The sequence below is a fragment of the Colletotrichum scovillei genome, assembly GCF_011075155.1.
Source record: "Colletotrichum scovillei strain TJNH1 chromosome Unknown Contig00006, whole genome shotgun sequence".
Taxonomy (NCBI): Eukaryota; Fungi; Ascomycota; class Sordariomycetes; order Glomerellales; family Glomerellaceae; genus Colletotrichum; species Colletotrichum scovillei.
This window is the reverse complement of record NW_023336264.1, coordinates 4,661,120-4,685,486: the sequence shown is the minus strand read 5'-3', so window position 1 is coordinate 4,685,486 and position 24,367 is coordinate 4,661,120. Positions and strand designations below refer to the sequence as shown.

Here is a 24,367-nt window from a genome sequence, read left to right as displayed (position 1 = left end):
CCGAAAGCGCCGCAACCAGTCGAGGTGACTCCCTTATGCTCAGCGGTGACCCACGCCCCCATCTCCCGGTGTACCGGGAATGCCTCATTACCTCAGCACGCATTTGCTCTCCCCCACTTCATTGTTCCTGTCCGGATCAAACGTCTGGGTGTAACGCTTCCAAGGTGAGCACTGGAAAGCAAAGAGGTCGCCTACAATGATCCTCCAGCAGGGTACGCCCTTCGGCGCTTGCTCCGGACTGACGCTGCCTTCCCCGTAGTGCTTTGGGGCCCTCAACCCCATAGTCTGGAAGCGTCGGGACTAAAGTCGCGGGAACGACAGAAGAGACTCCTGTAGACTAGTTTTCTTGTTGCTCAAGGAGTTTTCCTCGTGTCAGTGTCCCAGAGGGCAATTGCTATAATCTCGACGTTCGCCTCTGCAGCTCTGGATATGCAGCCAACGGAGGACACCCGAGACCTTGAGACGACCAAGCAGAACTCTAATTGTCCACTTGTGTTGCATCCTGTGGCAGTAGCGTGTGGCTGGTCATCGCAGACCGTGGCACACGGCCAGAGACGCACCATCAAGAAATGAATAAGGGCCTTGATCATCTGAGAGTCCGAGTGGCCATCGAGCCGTTTGATTGGTGTCCCCTTGCCTTCAAATCAAGCTCGTCCTCGACTCCCTCGACCAAAGATAGCAACGATTGCTTGACGTAGACCCTGACTTGCCCCGTTGCGAGACGGTGAGACCTGATCAACAGAGCCGCTCCAGGGGTGCCATCTTGTGTGGTTGTTTGGGTGTGGCTTCCGGGGCGCCGCCTCTATGGGATTCCACCGATCAACATGGGATTATGGACGTGACGGGAATTTAGACGGCAGATCGCTGTCCACTGGCGCTGGTGGGTAGCGGTCGCAGCGTTGGGCTGTTTTGCTTCATCCTCCCCCATCAGCCCCCATTCCTTTGGTGAGTCACGACCGTTTCTGTTTATTTTTCTGTTTGGGAGGTTGAAAGAAGAGAGGATTTCTTGATCCGTCGACGGCCTTTTGACCGACCCCATGCTTATTGATGCTGCGAGAACAGGGGTGGTTTTAGTTGCAGCTCCTCAATCCGCCCTGTTGGGACTGCTCTGACTGTCGGGCACTCTCTCCATCTTGGCTCCATTTGAAAGTGATCCATCGCTATGGATAGCAGTCGCCCGGCCGCTGTGTGGTTTGGGTGTGCTGCGTGGTCCAAATACAGTCGAGAGGATGCGTGCGGTAAAGACCCCAATTTCCCAGGCTTTGCGGTGTCTACATTGCCATCCCAACCCTCATCCTTGGCGAATACTCATCATGAGTGACGTGGCGTCCAAGGTAGATTCAACGGCTGGCTGACAAGAAGTCAAGTCGTTCAGCGTCGGGACGTTATCACGCAATCAGCTCGTCAAGACATCCACGGGCTGGATACGGCGGGGTTGAGTTAGACAGTAATTCACTGCCACATCAAGGCTGCGCAATTCCTCCGTCGCGATCACTCGTTCTCGGTCAGATGCAGCCGGAACCGTGAGGGGAGACGTGCGGCTTGGTACAGCACGTCGTCAGTGATATTGCGATTTGCTCGAGTGTCATGCAGTAGAAGAGCCGAACTGCAAGCTTGGTAGGGAACCGTGGTTGCGCAGGAATGCGAGTTGTGGGGTAGGTTGCATCGCACAGGGAACCCGGGTAAGGGAGGTTCGTTCTGACTCTGCTCTGCTCACAGTGCTCAAACGTTGGTAGAGATTTCTCCGTCGTTAATTGTGAGGGCCTCGTGTGGTGCTGCCGCTATCAACGATGTTGGTGCGGAAGCCACTGTCGAAGGGGGTTCGAAGACTAGAGCAGGGCAAGCCACACACTCTTGGTGATGGACCGCCACCATCAAGGATGATCAGCACGCGCTGCTTGACAGTCCGGCCGGCCGCGGAGGCGGCGCCGAAGCCATTGGGGCCAAAGAGAAAAAAAAACGTTGGCGAGCTTGGTATCCGCAGAAATCGTCATACTGTGTTTGTGTATCCGGCCTGCGAGTATGGTCTCGTTTGCCTCAGCACGACCTTGGCTGGATAACAATATCAGCTCCCTCTCTCTGCACCGAAGGCGGCTGTTCGGATGTCAAGCGAGAGCTGGGCAAGCAGTTGGCAATTGTGCTAATTCTGAGGAGCTCTGGGCGTGCCTCTGATGGCATTCTTCGAATCAAAACTTGGCCAGCGCAGCGGAAGGAGGGGTGTGTGGCTATCCGAGCCGGTGCTCCTGTTTCAACGGGTAAAGATGTGGTCGAAGGACCATTGCGAATGGTGCAAGTACCCGTCCAGTACAGTACTTTGCGCTGCCTCAAACATTGAAGCCCGCTTTGCCCAGCGAAACCATTCCGCATCAGAATGGCTTGAATGGCCAAACTGAGGTCGACGAGGGAAAACAGAGGCGCGGTGGAGATGAGACTTGACAGGTTCCGTCAGATGGCTGACTGTATGCCGTCTTGTCTTTGCCCGTCACTCTTCTAAATTTGCATCGTGTTGCTGATGCGAGGGGGTGGTTAGTGGCTGGTCGAACCCAACTCCGCAAACCTGCCCTTGCGAGTAGCACTGTCGAGATGAGACTTGAGGGGAACGTCCTTCCATGGGCACCACCAATAACGCAACGGAGCTGCAGCATCGCATCTGGGGACTACCATATGCAGCCTTGCCCGCGGCCCCCTGCTCACCACGCAACTCCGCATCATCGGCGCCGGAGGGGCGTCACCTGAGCAGAGGGGATTGGCCAACTGGCGCTCGATGACTCCTGCGAGGGCGGGTACACACATCTCGCAGCAAATCTGCTGTTTCTGATGCGCTGCTGGATTCTGTTGCGTTGCTGGCGTGTCTGAGGCGCGTCTTGGTTGCCCTGCCCTGATGCGATGCGACGACCAAGACACGTTGGCTGTGCTGTGAGAAGGATGGCCAACGAGCTGGCCGCCGAACCTGGTCCTCCTGCAGATGATTGTCTTGCGGCGAGGGCGCTGTCGTCCTTCACTGCCTCGTGTCTTGAGCCTTGGCTGCGCTCACCTCCAATAAGCATAACGCAGAGGTCAACGAGAAACTGTCCGCCAGCCGAACGCAAGAGATGTTGAGCGCAAGCTACGGCGCTAGCACCGCGTCCGTCGGGCTCCTATGCGGCGGGCATGTCTTGCTAGTCCCGGGGGACCGACCAACTAGCCGCTGCGGGGTTCAAGAAACCGCGGGCTACCAGGGGCGTGGTCGAGGAATGCCGAGTTTCTCCCCAACGTGCATTTTTTGGCTGGATGGACGCTGAGAAGTGCATCACACCGACATTTGCTTTTCGCGGACAAGGCAGGTCATGTGGTGGTTTTTGTCAACATGTCTAAGCAGCCATTTGCCCGTACAGCACGATGGTATGCATCAATCAGTCGCTTGGCGATGAGAACGCGGCCCGACGGTCTTGACTCCAATGGATGAGCTAGCAAGCGCTGTCGTGCCCCAATCTCCAAGCCGTCGACAAGTCGGCAGATACATTGCTGCGCGATGCAGCCAACGCCAGCGTCATGTATGTCATTGCCTGCGTGTGCCAAACGTGCGATAGGGATGAGACGAACGCGGGTTAGACCGGGTGTCACTGGCATAGTGCAAGCATGCGATTGTGCTATATCCTGCTGAGCCGGTAACCGTCTTTTCCGATCAACCGCCCAGCCGCCAGGTGACGAAAACCCACCCGGCCGAGGAGTGATAGCCGCCGGATGGCTCCCTTAGTTGCGAATGATATTGCGAACGACAATAGCTGAACTCCCTGTCTGTGTTGCATTTGGACAGGCCTGTCGACTCGCCGCTCTTTCTGTTCATTGATTCTCCATTGTTCGTGTTTGATGGGCAGACTGACGTTGCGTCCAACATGTCAGCCGGCCACGTTGAAGTCAATCGGCCGAGACGACCCCTGACGGGGCCACCCATCTGCCTGGGCCTCTAACGTCCCTGAGCGCAAACAACGAGTCGTCTCGCACGGCGGACCGGGTGTCGGAGTCATTCAATTTTGAGCCTCGTCCTCTCCCGTTATTAGGGGTCCTAGTCTTGTGCGATTCTGTGGACGTGGAGCGTGACCGGAACATGGCGGTGGTGTCTCATGGATGCTCGGAGTTTGTCTCCGTAACCAAGGGTCGGGACCGGTACACTGCTCCCGTGCCTGGTTGTCCCTTATTTGGCGCCGAGACAGAGGGTCGGCTCAGTCAGGTACGCGTGGTCGAAGCATGGGACTGATAGGTACGGTGAGAGAAGGAGGGTCAACACGGCAGAGATCCGGGAGGGCGTGATGCGCCGATCTTGTCTATGAATGTCGATATTGTTGAAGAAGAGCAACACCTTTCAAGGTGTGCGGTCAGATGGGGGTCGAAGCTGGTTGGTCGATTCTCTGGTCATGCTCTTTGGGCCCCTGCAATGGGTGCTGCTCACCGCCGCCGCGTTGGGAACAGAGCCTCTCAAGTGGTAACTTTCGGGGTGCCTCGCACAGCGGTGACCACACCGGCGGTAAAGAGCGTGGGATGTGATCAAACGCCTCCGGCCACGATGCCTTGGTCGACAACAGGACAGGAGCAGGCGAGTGATGGAACAGTCACATCACAGGGGCGGAAATAGCGTCGAGGGCCGGGGAAAAGCAGTCATCGTTGGGCTCCCATTGGGTGCGGCCCCCTGGAGTGACGTAGTTTTCTCGAAGCCGGTTCGAAGGTGGAAGACGCGTCGAAGGGGCACACAAGAACCCCAATCCCGGGCAGGGACAAGCTGAGGCGGACAAGGGGGAACAGAGAAAAGGGCACAAAGGCCCAAGGGGATCCGCAATCTGGGCCAGTGGTTTCTGGGTATCCGGTGCTGAGGAGAATCCCGGGCCCCCGAGCAAGCAGCAAGCAAGCAGCCCTGCGCTGCACCGAACCGCTGCCGAAGGGGCCCCCTCCCCACGTCGGGCTGGTGGTCGAGGGTCCCTTGTCGATGGATGGTGTTTCGTTCTTGGGGTGCCGTCATCACGGTTGGGACTTGGAGGTTGCAATTTTGGAGAGGGAGGATGGTGGGTCGTTCGATTACCTAAAGCTGTCTTATCTAAGCATGTACGTACTTGAGAACCTGAAGGAAGCAGGAAGCTCAGGATACGTACACTAGCAACGGGTCGAACGAATTTAGCAACCGCTAAACTCCAGAAGTTCAGAGAACCCCTCCTTCCCGCCTCTACACCAAGCTTCAATGTGCGTCGGACCTCACATCACTCTTGGTTGGGTCCGACGAGATGCCTCGATCCAACGAACGCTCTGTTTGATGTTTCCCGCATGGATGGGGATGGCAACGAGACGGCTGTCCCTTTCCCGCCCACTCGGCGCGGTACGATGCGAGCGGTGTGGTGTCTTTCTTCCATTGGTCTGTGGGCAGCAACCATCGCGACTTTTGAGATTGAGAATCGCACCTTGCAAGCGCAGACACCAGACGAGAGGGTGACGGCGGCGCCGAAGTTGCCCATCTCGACGGCAGGGGTAAGCCATTGGGCTATCGACATGGGAGTACGGATATTTAGGAGGGGGGGGGGGGGGGCACGCAAGAGAAGGAGAAACCCAACCCAACGGATTTGCTCGTGTCGCAACAATCACTTTAGGACCTTGGGCTCTGTCTCTGGAGGCCATGGCTCCCGTACCCTAGTCTCTACTGTCAAAGTACGCAGTCGACCGCAGGCAGGAAAAATTCCAAAATGGGGTCACGAGGGCCTTTCCCAAACACAACCACGTCCCCGGTCGCCTCACCCAAGCAGACGCTGTCACACTTTTCGATTACTCGCTCTTTTACTCTCTTTCTACGACAAATCGGATGCCGACAAGGCAGCAAATCTCCCGTCCTCCTGAGGTGCTATTCTCCCGATCCCTCCGTCTGCTTGGCCAAACGCGCATACGCTCGTACAGAGAGTACACCCATTCTTCTCCCTCGACCCAATCGCCAGGGTAGGGGACGAGGGGGGGTGGCATATCGTATCTCTGAATCGAGGCCATGAACCCCCCTGCTCTCGTCCAAATATCCCATTCCGCCCGTCTAGTTGGATAGTCACCACTCGACACTCTGCCACACGCGCTTACTTGTCTTGCGTCCTCGTTTCTTCGGCGCTGTCGGGGGCTGCTCACATGGGCTCAGAATGCACCTTGCACCTCGCTCCTCGGGCCCAGGCAGAGGGAGAGGAATGGGAAGGTATCATGGCCTGCGGATGGTCCTACATTTGTCACCCTGGTCTTTGACCATAGAAGTCATCACTCGCCCCAAATCTAATCCAATCCGCGCCATGCCACGCCACGCCATGCCATGCCATGCTATGCCATGCTATGCGATGCTATGCCATGCTATGCGATGTTGCTTCGCAGCTTCAGTCTTCCCCCTTTTGAGAAGAAGCGAGTCCGACGAGATTGCCCACGCGCCAGCGGGAGAGGCCCAGCCCGAGGGTGCCTTTTGACAACTCTCTCCGGCGTGTTAGTCGGGACGATGATGCCCGAGAAAATGGCGCGGTCCTCACTTCCCGTTCGCCCTTTGGACCACTCCAGATCACAACTGCTAGCATTTTAGGAGCGACAGCCGCTGCAAAGTCGACTAGAATCATGCTCTCGAGCCGAACAGTCTGAATCCTCACGGCCGGATGGTCAGATAGGAAATGTCGCTATCGCCATGTTGTCCTTTCACCAGAAGCACACGCCCACCCGTATGGCATAAGGCCGCCTTGTCCATGGAGAGTCAGGCCTCGGTGCGCGCCATCTTCATCTCCTCTGTCGCAGCTTGGGCAGTCTGGGGTCTCACATTGCGAGTATCCTCTTTGCAGCTCGGCGCTTGCCCCATGCCACTGGGGCTACCCTAAGCGGAGCAGGCATTCTACTTAAACTTTTTGCCTTTTTTGTTTTCTTTCTTCCATTTTTGGGCTGATTTGGAGATATTTCTTGTGCTACGGAGCATCTCACACTTGGCCCCGTCTCACCGCCAGCCGCCAGCGCCATGTCTGATGTGGGGGATGGTCCATGGACGACCCACGTGCTTCTCCCCTGGGCTTTTGACACGGCGCTACTGACAAGCCTCGAGGAGATGCACACATGTCCTCGGAAGTTGCCAGGCTGTGCCGCTCAGAATCTACCAAACGCAACCGTGGAAATGCTGGAGCCTGGAGAGATGGAGTTGCGCCAAAGCCCGCGGATACGGATACAGTCTCATCGGTTGCTACCAAGGAACTCCGGCCCCCTCGGCCTTCGTCTAGTATTCGTACCCGCAGTCTGTACGGAGTACAGTGCTCTGTAGTCTGTACAGCAATCTCCATCCATGAATGGGGTTGTGGGCTGGTCCACATAGAGACCGTTTACGCTTTTGCTACACACGCGGTGGAAAGGGACTGGTGTTGACTTTCCCTAGAACTCAGAGGGGCCCCGGACTCGTTCTACCGCGTGACATTACACAATCTGCCATGGCACGATTATGTGAATGGCAGATTGTGTGAATCCGAGCTGGCAACAAGACAGTTTCATCCGCCCGTTGCCAAGAATGACGGCAGCATAAACCCGCAAGCAGAGTGACCAGTTGTGAGGCGAAAAAACAATTCCGGCTAATGGCCGCAAACCCGGCGGGGAGGTGGCTTGTTGGATAGAGTCGAGCACTAACGAACAACTCCGAGTTCCTGTTTCTTCTGCCCTATTCACAGACTCACAGGCCCGTCATTGTCTCGGGCTGTCGACCCGCGTTTACTCCAGTTGCCGTGGGCTGACCTCATACCGACGGACGATCCCTCCCGTGGCCGCCTTGACCTCGGCCACGCTGTCGTCTTTGCTGGCCACTTTGGGGCGACGTCTCCGTTCCTCACGATGCCGACTTGCCGTACCAAGCCTTGTGGTTCTCGCAAGAGCCAAGGTAATCTGGAGGCATGGTCGCGCAGGTACAGCCCGTAGCCCGCTCGCCCACCTCCTCGCTTCTGCCGCCACGTACAGTCTTGACCTAGGAGTTGCGAGGGACTGCACGGCTCACTCGCCGTCATCAGCGTCGGTACAGTCTTCCATTGTCTGGTTTTTGTTCGGCGCCCTGCCCGACTCAGTAGTCGGTACCCTGGACAGACAAGTATAGCGCTTCTTTGATTATTTCGACCGTTGAGTTCTCTCCCCGGTCCGTCTCGTATCATCAGCCGCAGCCGCCCAGCATGACAACCGCACCCGCGCATACCCCAATCTTACAGTGCCTGTCTATGAGAAATCAGATACAACACCAGACCGGGCCACGGCCGACACAAGCACAATAGCTCTGCCTGCGCAGGATAATCGGCATCCCTGTACATATCGCAACCCGGCCGGTTAGGGTATCTAGAGGCACTTTTGGCATGCGCCGTTGCGAAAGCCAAGCTTTCCAGTCCTGCCCTGCTGTTTCTTGGCATGTTTTGCGGCGGGCGAGAAAGAAAGCGGTGTCTCTTTTCTCTCTGCTGTCGACTCTCAGACCTCGTTGTGTTCCCCACGCAGGATATCACTCTCTCGAGGGAACCAACAAGGGGGTGACTCTGTTCAGCTAACTGCTTTAGCTTTTGCTGATCGTAACCGGCGAGCGAGCAACTCGACGACAGTGACACGAGGCTGCAGTCTCGTCGAGTGCAATCTCAATTTCCTGTCAGCTGACCCTAGACAATCTGATATATTTTGCGAATGAATTTTGTGATCCTGGGCGTTTCACGCGCGCGGGCCGAATCCACCACCTATCAAAGAGGCTTCGAAAAGATTGAGATTTGAGCCAAGAGACTAGAGAAAGAGAAACAGAGACACTGGTTGACTGCATCGCATGATGGACGGCGGATCCGAGTGGTTCCCGCCCTTTGATTCGGTTGCCTTACAGGACCAGCAGCAAGGCAAATGCCTGTTCCGTAACAGCAAACAAAAAGGAACAACAAGAGTCATCCAACGCAATGTGTCGTGGAGTTGCATGTCTCGCCCTGACGGCTGAGGGTCGTCTTGTCCGGCTTGCTTTGAACGATCGGCGCGCATTGAGCATGATGACCAACACTTTCGCTCATCTCGCGGGTGGGTTGGAAATGCTCCCTCCGAGGACGGATACTTTTTGGTTCTTCTCCCTCGAGTCCCCTCTACGGAGCCACCAGTTGCGGAAGGCCTGGTACCCTTATTCAGAGTTGAGTCGGACTCCCCAAAGGCTCCATCGCAGTGTTTCCACCTGGCTGCCAAGCCCGGCCTCTCGTCTCATTGCTCGCTGTGGCTCTTTGATAGTGCTTTCTCTTTTTTTCGTATCCGACCGTTTCCGTACAGTCTACCTAATAATCGCCAAAGGTTAAGTCTCGTATGCGGCTTACTGATCTACTTTCTTAAACAGCTCGCATCTCATCTGGATGGGTTGGTTCCAGGGTTCCCATAGTTCAGCTGCCCAAGCCCCAAATCGAGAAAACTCTTCCCCTGTTTGTGACTCGCCATTTGGGTTTGTCGTAACGGTCGGAGGGATCTCTTGTGCCTCTTGGGCGCATATACAAACCCTCAGCGTTGAAATTGATTCCAGGGGCCCTGCCCTGCCAGACCGATAATTCGGAATGTTTGCTCGCATCATTGTTGGTAGTCGTCCCGGTTCCTGGCTGTTCTTTTCCCGGCGCAGTTCCCAGCCATTGCCTCATGGGGAAACAGGCCGTTCCGATCAGGCACGGCCAAGGACAGCAAGCACGGTGTCCCGGAGGCCGGTGCCTTCTTTCCCAAGTTCCCAGTGCCAGTTGCGCACCTTGACAGCCTGACACCACAGTCAATGGAAGGTCCATTGTCCGGGTTCCTTCCTTGCAAGTTTGCTAGGTACTTCGTCGGGTACTTCGTCGGGTACTTCGTCTCCATCGCATGGATCCGGTGCTTTCTCCCGACGGAGCCTCACTAAAAAGCAACAACATGAACTTGAACATGCCATGCCCCCATGTGCGTGTGGACTAGAAGGAAACAAGCCAGTTCAATGACTTCACGCATGACGGCAAAAGCAACGCGACATCAACATTACTGGCCAGTACATCCCAGGCTGCGTTCAATGTTGGATCTCGTCACAGCAGCCGGAACCTGGGTCTCTGCCCGGAAACGTACTGGAAATAGCTTCTTCTTTCAACCTGCAACGTTCCTCCAGCCCATCCTGACGCCACATGCAGTTCAACCACGCGTGGCCCCCAAATAGTGATACCGCGGGGTTATCCTACTCGAGACTTGGTCGTCGACTGCCTCGCCAGCTCACGTCGTCGACGTGACATGCTTCGCCTGCGCTCCCCAACAGTGTCAGACGCAGTGATTCAGATGGCTGCCGGCATAACGTCCCACAAAGTACGGAGAGCACCAACATGCGTCAGGCAACCTCCATACTCGTTTGGCCAACGCATCCACGCTACGAATTCCACCCATCCTGACCTCCGCTGCTCGCACACACTGTTGAGAATCACTGAATTGGGCGCGGGAGACCATGCATCACTGCACCCGTCTCGAGAGGGGCTGCTGGCTGGAGAAAGACCCAGTCGGCCTATCGGGATGCCACCGTAACCTTGGGCGACGCACCTTAGGTCTCACGCGCAAATCGCAACCTTCAGCTTGCCCTACTCGCCAGGCGGAGAGGGGAGTCATCTCAAGGATTCTGCCCACCCCAGCAGGCTACGGAGCACTCTCTCTTTTTCTGTCTGGGCGACCAGGCGAGCAACGAGCCCACTGCGATTGCTACGGCTTCAAACACATTGTTCAGCAAAGGTGGTGCTTTTTAGCCCTCGCTGATGAGATCGGCCATGCTCCTTAATCTGACCGACGTTGTACGGATGCAAGCTCGCGCGCACATCACTTTGCGGGAAGGCCCGCCGTCTGCTTACTCCGGACAGCGAAGGGCGGGACATGGCCTGCCACGAGCAGTGACAGTTGGGCAGTCACATCACAATCAAGCCATCGGACGGGCTCTCTGGCCAGCCTTGGTTGCACATCGAACGGGACCGACATTGCAATGCACGTCTTCTCTGCGCTTCACTCCGTACCGTCTCCTTGGTGTCTTTGGGAAATTTGCGCACCTCGATTCATGATGCGACGCCGTCACCTTGTCAGACACACCCGCCTGCAGGCTCGTCGCATGTCTCTGATCGCTGGCATGTCACTGGCAGCCCCTTTGGCCGAGCAAACAACACCAAGACCGAGGGGATGCCGCCATATCCTCATCGGCATTGCAATTTGCTGTCACCAAAGCAAGAACAAGACGCGATACTCGCGCGCGAGAGCCAAACAAACACTTCCTGACATTGTCCAGCGACCAAAAAAGATCAAACGAACCCGTCCCTGTCAGATCATACCGGCTTGAGCCTCCGGAGAGGGATGATCCCTTCAGATAGTTCCGCTTCCCAACCGCACGGTGGTGTCTGCGCAGGAGTATTCGCAGTGGGGCCAACCTCTTTGTCTTTGGTTTTCTCCATCTTCTCTCTAGGATACCATGACAACAGTCGCCCATATCACGATGCGACCACAATGAGGAGATGTCTGTGGGGGGTCACGATTGACTGTAATCTTTGCGCCTGCAGACCAACATGGCGAAATGCAGCGAGACGTAATCGTCACGCAAGTCGTGCCTCTGATAACGAGAGCTTGTGGGGGGACAGCACGATACGGCTGGTATCGGAGACACGTCCATTGTGCTCAACGGAGAACGCGGGTAGCGTTAATTGAGAAAGAGGATCGTCTGGGGGGGACCACCCCAGCTGCATGATCCTGCAGGGACGACAGCGGGCATCTTGTAAGTTCGTCGTGGGATCTTCACCTGCAAGGTCGAGTCATCACTGCAGGGCAGCACGCCAAAGCATCTCATAGGACCACCGTGGATCCCGACGCAGCACCATTCGCGCGGGTCGACTACAGCTGATGGTGAACACTCGGATGACCCCAATCTCGGCGGCTGGCGTTCTTTGACTCGAAAATCGCATGCGCCTCGGCGGTATTCTGTTCCTTCGATTCAACCCATCTTTGAGGAGTACGATGGGCGCATGGTGGCATGGGTCGTTGGACGGAGAAGGATGGACGACGTTTCATACGCGCCAAATTGTCTTGACTGGACGACTTGCCCGATTAGGACTCGAGATGAGGCACCAGCCTGTCAGAACGCTCGCAACACCAACCCCCTGTGTTGCTCCGGAGTTCGTCTCGGACTGCTCGGGCGTCGTACTGACACAGCAATGAGCAGTGCCAATTTTCCCCCTTTTCTTGCACCTCGGCGGAAATTTGCCCCTGGCCTTCGAGTTTGCTTCCTTTTTTCCATGGGCGAACTCTATTCGATCACGTCGCATGGACCACGCTGCACATCATTTTGCGTTTGGGCATGGGTGGCACGGCGCAAGTTCTCACCCTGAATAGGGAGTCGTCAACATTGTGGGGATTGAGCACATTGTGATCACTCAATGGAAACAGCTGCCTGTCTTTGATCTTCTGTCCGTACTGATGCCTCTCAATGGCTCCATCCGCCATGGGAAAATAGGATGGCCATGGAGTCGTTTCAACTTTGGAGCGCTTTCCAAGATCATCGCAGTTTGGCAACGGCTCGTGACTGACACGGCGACTGGCACAGACACGCGCCTTGTGCTCAAAGTTTGGTCGATCCTTTGGGCTGTGCCTGACTTTCCCCAGATTTTATTGCGCCGAGCAAGCAAACCCTCGCACACTGCGCGTCGTTCCGATAGTCCTCTGCATTGTTGTCTCGTTGTTTGCCTTCTATTCTGGTCGGAGTACCTAAGAATCAAGGGGTGTTCCAGCTTCTCGGCCATCCGACAAACACGTTCGCATAGAGGAGCTGCATGGTTCATCGCTTGAAGCCCAAAATCTTCTTTTCGGCGGGCGTCAAAGTCACAGCTAAAGCGTCCGCGGATGCGCCCCGGGAAATCCTTTGTGAGAGAACAGATGGCACCAGCCTGCGTCTCACTTATTGCGACCCGGGCAGCCGGGTTGACGGGAAATTCAGACAGTGACCCTGACCACGGCACGACCGAGTCCCGACAAACAGCGACGAAACCTCCGTGAGGTATCTAGCATATTTTTGACGATCCACGGCGGCTGTTTTTCTCCAGCCTCCAGGAATAGATGCTGCCCAGTGGCGGCCTACAGATGCGCGTCTCACATAGAGTGCGGTTGGTGGCTCATAAGCGATCGCAATGACACGATGGAACTTTAGCAACTTTGATTATGGCCAAGGGTGACTGGACCAGGTTCTGGCATATGCCTGACACTGTCACGATATAAACAACTGGGGGCTACGCTGCCAATGCCTCAAGCAAACCGTTGCCAGCTATAAAACGGTAGCGCTATACCGATGGACTGACTCAATAAACAACAAGGCGATGCCGCGTCGCGCCGTGTCCGCGCATCCGCTCAGGGTTGGCGGGCATTTGGACTACGAGTCTACATGTACGACTGCTGTCGCGATGGGTCGGCTAGCATGAAGCTGGGCCCGGGGAACTCTGGAAAGCTGGGAAACGGCATGTTCGGTGCCTGGCACTTGACAAGTGTACCTACAGCGAAGGTCCTTGAGAGCAAATGGGCGCAGGCCCTCCCTACTCGTCCTCAGCCTCGCTGGCACCGCCGAATGGGGGCAGAATGGGTGCAGAATCACGCGTGGTCCCAGCACCGTTGCAGGAGTATCCCAGTCACGACTCGCGATAGGGGCCGCGTTGCTCGGCATTGCAGCAAAGCTGCTCGTGCGCCTTTCTCACTGCTAAAGCGGCAGAAGCAGCGAGAACTTTGGAGGATGGGGAAAAGAATACCCGCGCAGTCGAAACGGCGAGCCAGGTCCCCTGAACCCGAGCGATACACCACACGTGTACTTTGATGGTCGTCTCGGGTTCCTGAGCACGCTCGTTGTAACTCCTTGCGACTATCAAACGATGAGCACGCCATCCAAAGATACAATTCCTTCTAGAAGGCTTCCATCCAACGTCTCGATGGCTGGGGGAACTCGGCGAACCTCAGCTCCGGGCCCGACCCCCGGTCAGCTGGTGCAGATCACTCCGCAGACGGTCCTTTGCCTCGGGGCTGCCGTTGTTCCTCTTGTCGTCCTGTTGGTCTCCGTGGACGAATTTCTGAAGCTTTCTTCTTCTGTGATTGCTTGTGGGAACCCAAGGTGTTCCCCCACTCCAGACGTTCCCCCTTGGCTTTTGGCTCCTCTTGAGCGAAATTTCTCCAATTCCCAGTCTCCATCCCCGTCTGGAAAGGGTAGGCGGGCAATGTTTGAGGAGTGTGGAGTGGCTGACGTGCGGCTAGGGAATTTTGGGGCGGCCGAGGATCCCGTCGACCGCGTCTCACGGCGCAACGCCGTTATCTGCTATGAAGAATCGGGCGGGATCATGGTGGACACCCATCTTGGAGGCCAAAGTTCCCAGGGCGGCTAGCGTTGGGCGCTACTCGTGTTCTCGTCGTATTTTTTCCGTCGTTCCAACCTTGCCCCAAGCAGACAGCAAACATGGCAATCCACGGCGCACACATGAATTCGCCCGATGGCTCCATACGAGGGCTTGACTGCGCGGCGTGCCGCTGTCTTTGTCCGCCACCCCACAAAGTCTGATGTGTTGTGACTGTACAATAAGGTCTTCCTTGGAGATGCCACCTTACTTTTGCCCTACGCTACTACGTTGATGAGGAGGAGCATCAACAGGCCCCCCAACTATGCATCCGGGATGGCACGGGGCAGCCTCTGCTGACAGAGGACCGCAGCCCACGAGACAGGGCTTGAGTCGAATTGCACGAGCCCGGGTGTTGCTTGCGCTTGGCCCTGGGCAATATCACCAAGGAGCCACTGCGTTGGATAAGGTACAACCAGGGCGCGATGCGGAGCTGACTGCGGAGCAGCTGTTGCTATTCTTGTGCGATGGCTTCCCACTGCGTCCAGATACACTCGAGATTTGGGGGTCGAATCTGAGCTTCGTCGTCGTCGCCGGTAGATCATGTTGCCATCCACGCGGCACAGCGATTCTGACCTAAGCAGCTTGTTGGCTGTATCATCATCCCGCATCTGATCTTTCTCACATGAGACTGCATCTGTCTGTCAGAGTACCTACATGCTGACGCCAGGCAAAGGTAAAATTGTCGCACACATCCATCTCTCTTCGAAATTGGTACTAATTCCTTCGACGTGCGGTGCCTTGCTGCCCGCTAACGATAAGCGGCGGCCCTACCTTCAGACGAAGTCGCCCGGGGGGGTGTATTCGGGCACGGCCGAGCGAGTCAATCCTCTAGGAGAAGCGTTGTGTGCTCAGTAAACTCTCGTCAATCAAACCTTTGGTCGAAAGCTCCAGTGCTCCACGGGTCGGCCAGGCAGGCGTGTTCCGAGTTTAGTTTGGCTCACTTATTCGTCGCACTGCTGCGGAATCACGATGGATCATGGGTGTTTTCCATGCTTGTCGAGGCCCATTGCTCTCGCCCTACCTTGAGGGCTTTGAAGGGGCCATTTGCTGATATAGACACGTTTACATTGGGCCCCTGAATTCGATATGCCACGATGCGGAAGCGAGCTTTCAAAACTCCGTGCCGTTGTGTTGTGGCTGGCCGATCCTGGCTGTCTGGATATACCGGGCAGCGTAGCCCGTTTCCCCGGGTGTCCCAGCGCAACATGGCAAGATTGACGGAGGGCAGTATGGGATGGCATGGCCGTTCTCAAGGCATGGACACCTGTGCGTGCGTGGTGTACATTGCCTTCTGCTGCACGCACCGTTGAGCTCCTCCGAGCACTCATCTCGGAGGGAGCCAACCCTTGCTGTGGAGGTAATGGCAGTACAGGAAACCGTACGATCCGACTCCAGAGTCAACCACGTCTCAAACGCCGGCTTCGGTCTGCGATTGTGGGACGAGGCGGCCCAAAACGACGCTGACAGATTGCAAGGTGCACTTGTTCCTCCGCGAACCATGCGGAAACTGGCTGCAAGCAGCCGACTGCTCCTAGTCCTCGATTATGTGGCGTCCGCCCTTTGCAGCCCACCTCGTGAGGACGGGACAATAGAAGACCCAGTGGACGGCATATGCTTTGACGCCATCCTCGTTCCTCCAATGTGGTTCCGCCGAACGAATTATCGTTTGCACCGGGGCGCCGGCCTGGACCGTAGACGGCCGGGGAAGACGGAGCTGCCGGCCGCCGCCGTACCGTGGCGCCGAGTGGGACTTCACGATGGCCTCACGTGCACGCCTCCCGACTACACCACCAGCCTAGCTAAGCTCTGACGGACTCTCCCGCCACCGCTGCTACTATGTGCACTTCAAAGTCAATACCTGCCGCCGTCGCGCCTCTCATGAGCAGAACACCACCGACCGCCGAATCAAAAGGTCAGTTGCCACGGTGCAGCAGCCTACCTACATGGACCGGGCCCCTGAATCCGGTAGAGTCCGTTCCAACCGCAAGGCGCACCCCTCCGCCTACAATCTCTATCCCATGCCGCACGAGTCTCCGGATCAGGCAACTCAGGCCAGGGCCTCCGGCGTCCATATACGGAGATCGGTAGTCGGCTCGCAGCACTCACACCCTACCCGGGCCGGCCCCTCCTCAACGTTGCTTCGCTGGCAGCCAAGGTGCCGTTTGGAGCTTTGCGACATGTCATTTTCGTTTCCTTCTCGACAGAGCGGACGTTCGCAAACGAGAAGAGGAGGTGCCGTAGTAAGCCTGAGGGGCTTCAGAGACACGTTGCTACGCCGGTCAGTCTTGGAATGCGCAGCTGTCCCGATGCGGTTGCTGATGGTCACGACTTATTACCTGGTACGCTGCGGACCGCGTCTCATGGTGGCTCATGTGTCGTTTCTACGATGCAACGGCTGCTTGCATTTGAATGCCTAGCACCTTGCGCCGTTGTCTGCAGCGACAAGCCACCCAGCACGGCGGGCATCCGCAGCGAAGAAGCTGGTTTGCTACGCCTCTCTTACGCCGCCGGCTCACCGACGTCCCCCTCCTACCCTGTCTGACAATCCTCCGCCTTACTGCTTTCTTCACCTCGTGCAGCCTGCAGATGTACACCAGCGTCACGGGATCCATTTCTGCTGATTACGCTATTGATCTTGTTCTAGCTGGCGCTATTGCCCTGGCCGCCTTTTGCTAACCAAAGACTGGGGGGTCAGGTTTCAGTGCACGTCGGTGAGGCGGACGACAATCCGCGCTCTTCACCGAATCACGCATTTGCTTTTCCTCCATACGTGTACGACCTGAGCTGTCAGCTCCAAGACCACCGCTCCTTGGGGCCACCAACCCGCATGGCTCCCGCGTCTCGTGTTGACGAAAGCGGTCTCGAGACGTTAGCACTCCTGGGCCAGTGTCACCTGAGGATGCCTTCACTTCAGCCTAGAAGTCTAGGTGGCTCAAGCCGGGAAAGCAGGGACTCCAGGCCTCCTCGGAAGCGAATTGGCTGATCCAGCTACACAGCATAATCGCATCTTGTCCGCCTCACGCATGTCAGCACGGATGGGGGAATTTTTGGCCCCCTCCCCCGTGGATGGTGTTTATGAGTTGTCATATGGCTGATTCTGTGTCTTCAACACCTCGAGGTCATCAAAAGATGGAACCGACTATGCAGCTTTTCCCTTTTGCTCATCCTGACCCCAGGTGAGTGAGAATCGATTGAGCAGCGACGCGCGGGGAATCTGCGGCGGCCTGCATCTGGCATGCTCGAGTAGCAGTACCCGTCGAGACAGCCTGCTGATGATGCTCGTGGATTGATCAAGAAGGCGTCAGGGTGCGGACTGCCACGTCACGAAACGGGTGAGAGCTGACCCGTCGCTTTGTTTTCTTTTTGTCTCTGGTTCGAGGTCGTTTCTTTTGTTTTTGAGACAGGTCGGATCTGACACTCGTCCGACGCCAGGTCGGTAGCAGAGTGAATGCGAGTTTTTCGTATCATTTGCCGTTGGCAGCGTTGCATCACCACTGCTGAAAAGGCGGTTTGATCGTTACACGACTGCGATCGCCCATGGCGGGCGGACCATGTCGCGGGCCATTTTGTTCTTGACCAACCACCAAAGCGTGGGCAGCGGACAACAACAGCTAGCCGGGGATAGAGAACCTTTTGACATTGCGTCCCGGCAAGACTACGCGATATGGCCGGCGGGACTCTCCTGCTCGACATCGGGGGCTTTCCCTCTCAGGGGCCATGTACATCGGGTACCGGGATCGCGCGGTGGTCTCGATCGACACCGACCGCCTGGATGTTGGTGCCCCTATCTTCTTCTGGAGTTGTCATCTTTGGGAAACCTCCTGCTTTTCGCCCCCAGCCACCCCAAGCAAACCCCCCCTGGCGACGATGGATGGCCATTTGTTCACGTGAGCATGTCATTGGCAGGACAAAAGGAGCGGGATGGATCCTGCCGAACAGCGTCCATTGCGAGTTCCCTTCGGGGGCGGAGGAGCAGCAACAGGGCGGACATGCACTGCATTCCTACTCATGCAGAGCCTCACTTCTGATGTGAGAGTTGCATCGAGGCACCGGTGGTGCGGAGCGCGGAGCATCCCTCCCTTTCCCTCCCCTCCCTCTGTTTAGTGCTAGTGCTACTCTTCTTCAACGACACGTGCCGCGTGGTGAGCTGCCTGATTACACGGCCGGGAATATGACGGTAAGTCGCAGGAAGGCACGGACAATGACAACGGGAAGATAACGAGTACGGATACGCAAGAATCATCTGATGAGAGAAGGGGAGGCAGCCGGACAGTGACCGCGATCCGTGGCCTTTTGGTGAGGGTAAAGCACGAAAGAAGACCAGTTTGGAGAGTTCGTGATGGAGGGTAGATGCAGGCCGGGGGGTCATGAGCAAGGGGCACTGTTGCCAACGAGGGTTCTGCGGGCTGGTCCTTCTTTAGCGAACGGTTCCCCCTAGTGCTTTCGTCAGCTTTTGTGGTGTAGCAACGGTTACACAGCACCGTTATCGAGCAGGGGGGTGATGGTGCGTGGATGCCTTTGGTGGAAGAGGCATGGTGCCAATGGGGGCGGACGTTCTGGGGGTATCGAAAAGGCAGCCGTTTGGCAAGACGTGCCGAGGAACGGCGCGCGGACGCGTCTAATCGAGGCAGCATGACACCTTTTTGGGCGGCGGCGGGCGATGGGAGGTAGGAGGAGGGTACGCAGTAAGCCTTCGATATGAGTCGACGTTGGACGACAGGTCTGAGGTGAGGGATATGTCGGTGAGAGGGTTACACCTGACTGCTCACCTTGAGGGGCGTCGGGGCCGTCTGGGGGCCCCTTGGGACCGCTGGCATGGGTTTTCTGGACGGTTGGACAGGGGTTTGATGACATGGGTGGGAAGAGAGAGGCTGGGGGGGTAAGGGCCGCTCTCTGAGCTCTGTCTGGCTCGGCATATGGATTGGGTGAATTTCTGTCTTTCCGGACCCTCGTCCGTTGACCGCACCTCGTCCGCGCCGCCGCTGCTGCTTCACCTCGCCGGCAGGTTTTGCAATGCAGGAGCATTGCTCTCCCCCGTCTGCTGCTTATGGGTTTGCAGCACGGATAGCCCGGTGTTCTATAGATTCCTCGTAGCCGGGATTCACGTGGGAATAAGGGCGGCGGCGCTTCGGCGGTACAGGTACAGATGCAGAGGACAGGCCATGGAAGGAAGCTTTGGTAGTTTCGTTTCTGAGCTGTGGGCGTGCTGCCGGCCGGCTCTTGGGCGATGTACAGGGACGGAATACGGCTGCCTTTGCTCCTCGCGGCAAAAGAGCGAGGTGAGGTCAGGTCCATGTGAGGTGAGGTCAAGGGAAGGTCAGAACTATGCGGGTTGAGGTAGTAGCAGGAAGATTGAGAGTCACTCGGAGCTCGGAAGTTGTTGGCGGAGCTTGGAGGGGGTGCGGTTTTAGTGGAAGCTCGAGGGGATGTATCGCGAATGTATCGTGATGTCAAGCAAAGTAGACGAAGTAGAAGTATCTTGAAAGTCACGAATGTCACTGATGTATGTGATACTGTCGTCCGGTGCGTGGGTTGAGCTTTGAGCTTTGAGCTTTTTTGATATCCAAGTGCTGCCTCATTGGGAATGGTAGTAATGTTTGTTTTTGGCAGCGTGGGTTACCTTACTTGGATCTGCCGGGGATTCAGGAGGATGTGTGCTCTGCATGGAGGAGTATGTGGGATGATGATAGTCTTGACGACGATGACTGGGGAAGGATATTGATATCCCGGATGTTTGCCGAGCATCCTGGGGAGGGACGACGAGAAGGGGAGTTTTGATATCTGATGCTTGTAGACGCCTGCAGGTGCTTGATGGGTGTGTGTGTGGTTGTCTGTTCTTTTTGGGTTTGGGGGCTCATGTGAGTGAGACTTTTGGATTTCAGATATCAGGTTCCGTTTGTCTGCCTACGGGCGTGTGAGGACTCTGAGGAGGATCAGCGGGTGGCACTAGGATTTGCGAATCTTGATGATGTGAGCCGGCCGTTACGTGCGTGTTAGACCTGTCTGTCTGGGGATCAACCTTGTGTCTCTTGTGGCGTGTGTATCCCTTTCGAGTCAGACAGGCGTGGGATCAGAACGGGGGGAACATGACAAGCAGAGAGATGAGGCACGGGTTGGACGATCAGGCGGTTGATGGCGCCATCTAGGTTGGACGTTGTAAGAGAGAGACAGAGACCCAGATCCGTCACGCGCCAACGGCCGAGAGATGGATAGACTGGATAAGGCTCGGAGGTAAGACGTAGAGAACAGCGTATGCGTCTGAGTGCGTGGGATGTCGGCTAGGGGGCATGTTCACCGGTATGGGGATACGTTGTGGAGCAATGGGGAGCTTGTGTGGGTATTTGGGAATATGTGGGAACGGTGGACAGCTTTTCTTAGGGACTGAGAGGGACTTCGTTCCAGTTGGAAGTATGCTTAGCAGAGTGCAGTCTGCTCCTCATCGGGCAGTCTCCCTGGTGTTTTGACTCGAGTGGTCTCGGCGGACTTGTGGTTGATGCTCGGGGAGGAGAAGAGCCCGTTGCATGGAGCTTGGAGGGTGCGGTCGTTCCAAAGTGGGGATCATGGGCGAGGTTTCCCGTGCGTTGGGCCTTTGGAGAACTCGGCTGGCAAGACGTGACATGATGTCTGATAGTCGAGGATCGAAGATGGGGATGGTGGATCACGGTGCTCCATGAGCTCGCGTGGGAGGCCGTTGAACGCATGGCTCTTTGGTACGTTTTCATTCTTAGTCTGCAAGATGCTAGAGGGACGTGGTCCGAGATAGAGATGGGTTTCTGCCCAGATCGATACACACCCGCCTATCCTCGTCCTCGCCGTCTGGGAGTTCCCATGCTTTGTGGCATAATGGCGTAGCTCGAGGAAACGCGCATGTGAAATGAGCAAGCCGAGGTGGCTCAGCAATGCTACTACAGACATTATCTGGCTACTCACCAAAAGTTCGCGTATCTCTCTGTCTTTACAGTTTATCTAGCTTTTCCCTTGGAGATGTCGACATTGATCCGTAGCGTTGGGACCCGCATTCGAGGCAACAGAGGGGGACATTAGGGAGGAATAGACTCGGGCGATCAATGTATTCGGTGCGCTTAATCTTGCGTTTTCCCTACCTTACGTTGATAGCCGGATACGCCAAGGTTTTCTGACATCCCAAATGCCGTTGCCGAGCGATGTTTGACGAGATGCGGAGGAGATGAGATGTCGCATAGCATGTCTGGGTCTGCTGTGTACTTGTGGCCCCGTGGGAGATGAGATGCCATGGTTCATGGGTGTCTATACAGATGAACTCGCGGTCCAACTCTGTGGGCGGCGGGCTTCCCAGAAACAAGGACCGGGACGGCGGAATCGGAGGGTTTTCCATCACTTCCCCCCAAGATGATGTGGTATGATCGCGGTGGGCTCAGTGGGAAAGGCTGTGGGATCGTTGGTGAAGCATGTAGATTGCGACCTTGAGGGCATTGTGTCCTCTATGCCGTTATGGATGGGCCCATGGGCATGTCTGCTCGCGTGTCTGACTTTGTGGCAGAGAGTACCGCTCCCAGCCTCATCCTCGTGGTTCTAGCACTGGGAGTACTGTGGCAAGCTCCAGTTTTGTGTTTGGCCATGATGGATATTCTGAAGTATCTCTGGCCGCGCGGCTGGTGTAGACGAATGTTGCTGCCGGGTGCTGTATGCCTGGAGTGTGGTGTCGCTGAGATATCGCCGTCATGGCACTCTCGGCCGTTATCCTGATGGGAATAGCTTCCGATCGAAATCCGGCGTAAGGCCCGGCGGCCGACTGGGTTTGATTTTCATGTCCAATTGTCTCAGCAACACGTCTCGAGGGCATCAGCGTACAATGAGGCCAAGAGCGCACAATGTCTGAGGGTGCGGCAACACACAATCCAACACGCAAGTTTGCCTACGTAAGTTGACGCGTTGGCGTGTTTCGTTTGAGCGACGACGACGAGTAGGGGAGATTAGACGGAGTCTTGTGTAGATGGCGGTCTCTACTCTCCCCATCGGCAACGAGTCTAGCGGGGATGAGGGATCATGGGGAGGTTAGGAAAGCGGACTATGGCTGGGATCATGGGTTGAGGATTTTTTGGGTGATGCTCGGTTCGATGGCCTGCTGTGGTTACGTCCATCGACGGGATGTGGAGCCCGCGATGTTGGAGGAGGGGCGGATGTTGGCGTGTAAGAGTGATACCGGGGGTGTGGAACGTGGATTGTCTTTTGGCGAGAAGAAAAAAAAGGGGATATGTTTGAGAGTTATTAATGTCTTGAAGACTTTCTTTGGGTCAACGGTCGACGGTGTGGGTTTTCGGAGCATTTTTTTTTATGACGGTTGGGATTGGACTCGGAGGCTTTGATTAATGATGTGTGGCTAACAGAATAAGAATATCGACGGACGTTTGGGTTTGACGAAGATCAGAGGGTGTTCATGTAGGCCGAATGGGGATCAATGGGTCATTGAGTTTTGGGATAGTTGGGGTTTGTCCAAAAAAGACCAGGCTAGTTCGTCCCTGAAACTGTTGGTTTGTATATTGCAAAAAGAAGGGTCATGTTTGCTTTTTGGATCGGATGGCAGAAGTTTGTCCTCGGAGTATTTTTACTTTCTTCTTTTAGAAAGGGGGCTGAAGTCGAAAAAGAAAGATCCTAGACCCGGTCTAGACCTCGAGCAGCAGACTTGGATCCTTGCGGGAGTTGTGAGATGGAAACGAGAGGGATGACTCGGATGGACTGATGATGTGCTGACTCGAATGGGATCTTTTGTTCATGTTGCAATAGCCGGACTGGCATGGTGAAGGTTTGTCGTCTTTTGAACTTTGCTTTTTGGGGAACTCGATGCGAAGTAGGTGGAAGATAATGGATCGAACGGTGCCGATCGAGAGACATCGTTTTCGTCGATACAGACACTCCGTCGGGATAACCAGCTCAAGGTGGGATTAGAGAGTTTCATGGTGGACTTCACGTCATGGTGGAACTTTGACTTGTCTGCGATGAATTAAGTCGAGCTGTGTTGGTGTAAGATAGTCTGGAAAGAAGACATGCTTGCATACTCATGTGTGATGTTTATGACTGGGGAGCAGCCGGTGCCTGGGTTGTCTTTTGGTACGAGGAAGATAGAGAAGACAACAAGGGAGCTTCGATGTCCGATTTCCTGGCTTGCCCAGAGTCGACCTGTGACTGTATGAGTTGCTCGACCTGTTGCTGGTTCTTTCAAAGTTGTGGTCTGTAGATGTTAATCATGAAGTCTCTGAAGGGATGCCTCTGTCACATTTAATTCGCGTTGCTGCGTCTCGTTGTGTCACAGGTGCTGAGCTCGAGCATGTCCAATATCAGACAACTAGGAGCGCTTCTGTAGGCCTGCACTCGTAAACGTGGCCCAACTTGAAAATGTACACTCTTTCAGATGATATTTTCCACGAAAAGAGGTTGACTGAGATACCCAGCTGCTGTGTCAGATCCTAAGCGAGAGCAGCGAGAGGTACCATTGTCAGCCAGACTCTGGGCATCTGTCATGGCCAATTTGTAGCTACCAACTTGTTTTCAGGCACCCCGAGTTCACATGCGAGATCTAATCAAGTGTTGCTAACGCAGCGGCAGTTCATATCGTGGGAGTGCCTTCTTTGCAGCAGCCAGGACTCGACTCGGGGCCGCTCTGATATCTTTGCTTCCAGGGCTTTGTCTGCTAGATGCTTCTCTCGAACTGAAGTCACCAATTGTTGATCGATTTGCGGTGGCTTTCCGCCGCATCCACATGTGTCTATGAGGCAGAGTTCTAGTGTCTGCCATTGTGGGATCAATGAATGGCTTCATGACACTCCCTAGGCAGGCGCATGAGAAGTTGCTTCGCACTCCTTAGCTGCCTTTGATGCATATACCTTATTGAATACTAGGCGAAGAAGGGAGACTTCTAGATGCCTAGGGAGATTAAGCTGACAATATCTAGTGCTCCATCTTCAGCCTCTTCCCGTCTAATTTCTCCTTTCCTTGACGGCTTC

At 55.8% G+C, this 24,367-nt stretch overlaps 1 protein-coding gene across 1 annotated transcript; it reads left to right on the top strand.

The window, feature by feature from the left end:
• Nucleotides 1–16,330: 16,330 nt before the first annotated feature.
• HER10_EVM0010733 (uncharacterized protein) lies at nt 16,331–16,804 on the top strand (the record flags this gene model as incomplete). The annotated part of the gene is made up of 1 exon (XM_035480184.1): nt 16,331–16,804. The coding sequence occupies one exon, from the start codon at nt 16,331–16,333 to the stop codon at nt 16,802–16,804; it is 474 nt and encodes a 157-aa protein (XP_035333281.1).
• Between the last annotated feature and the right edge of the window lie 7,563 nt (nt 16,805–24,367).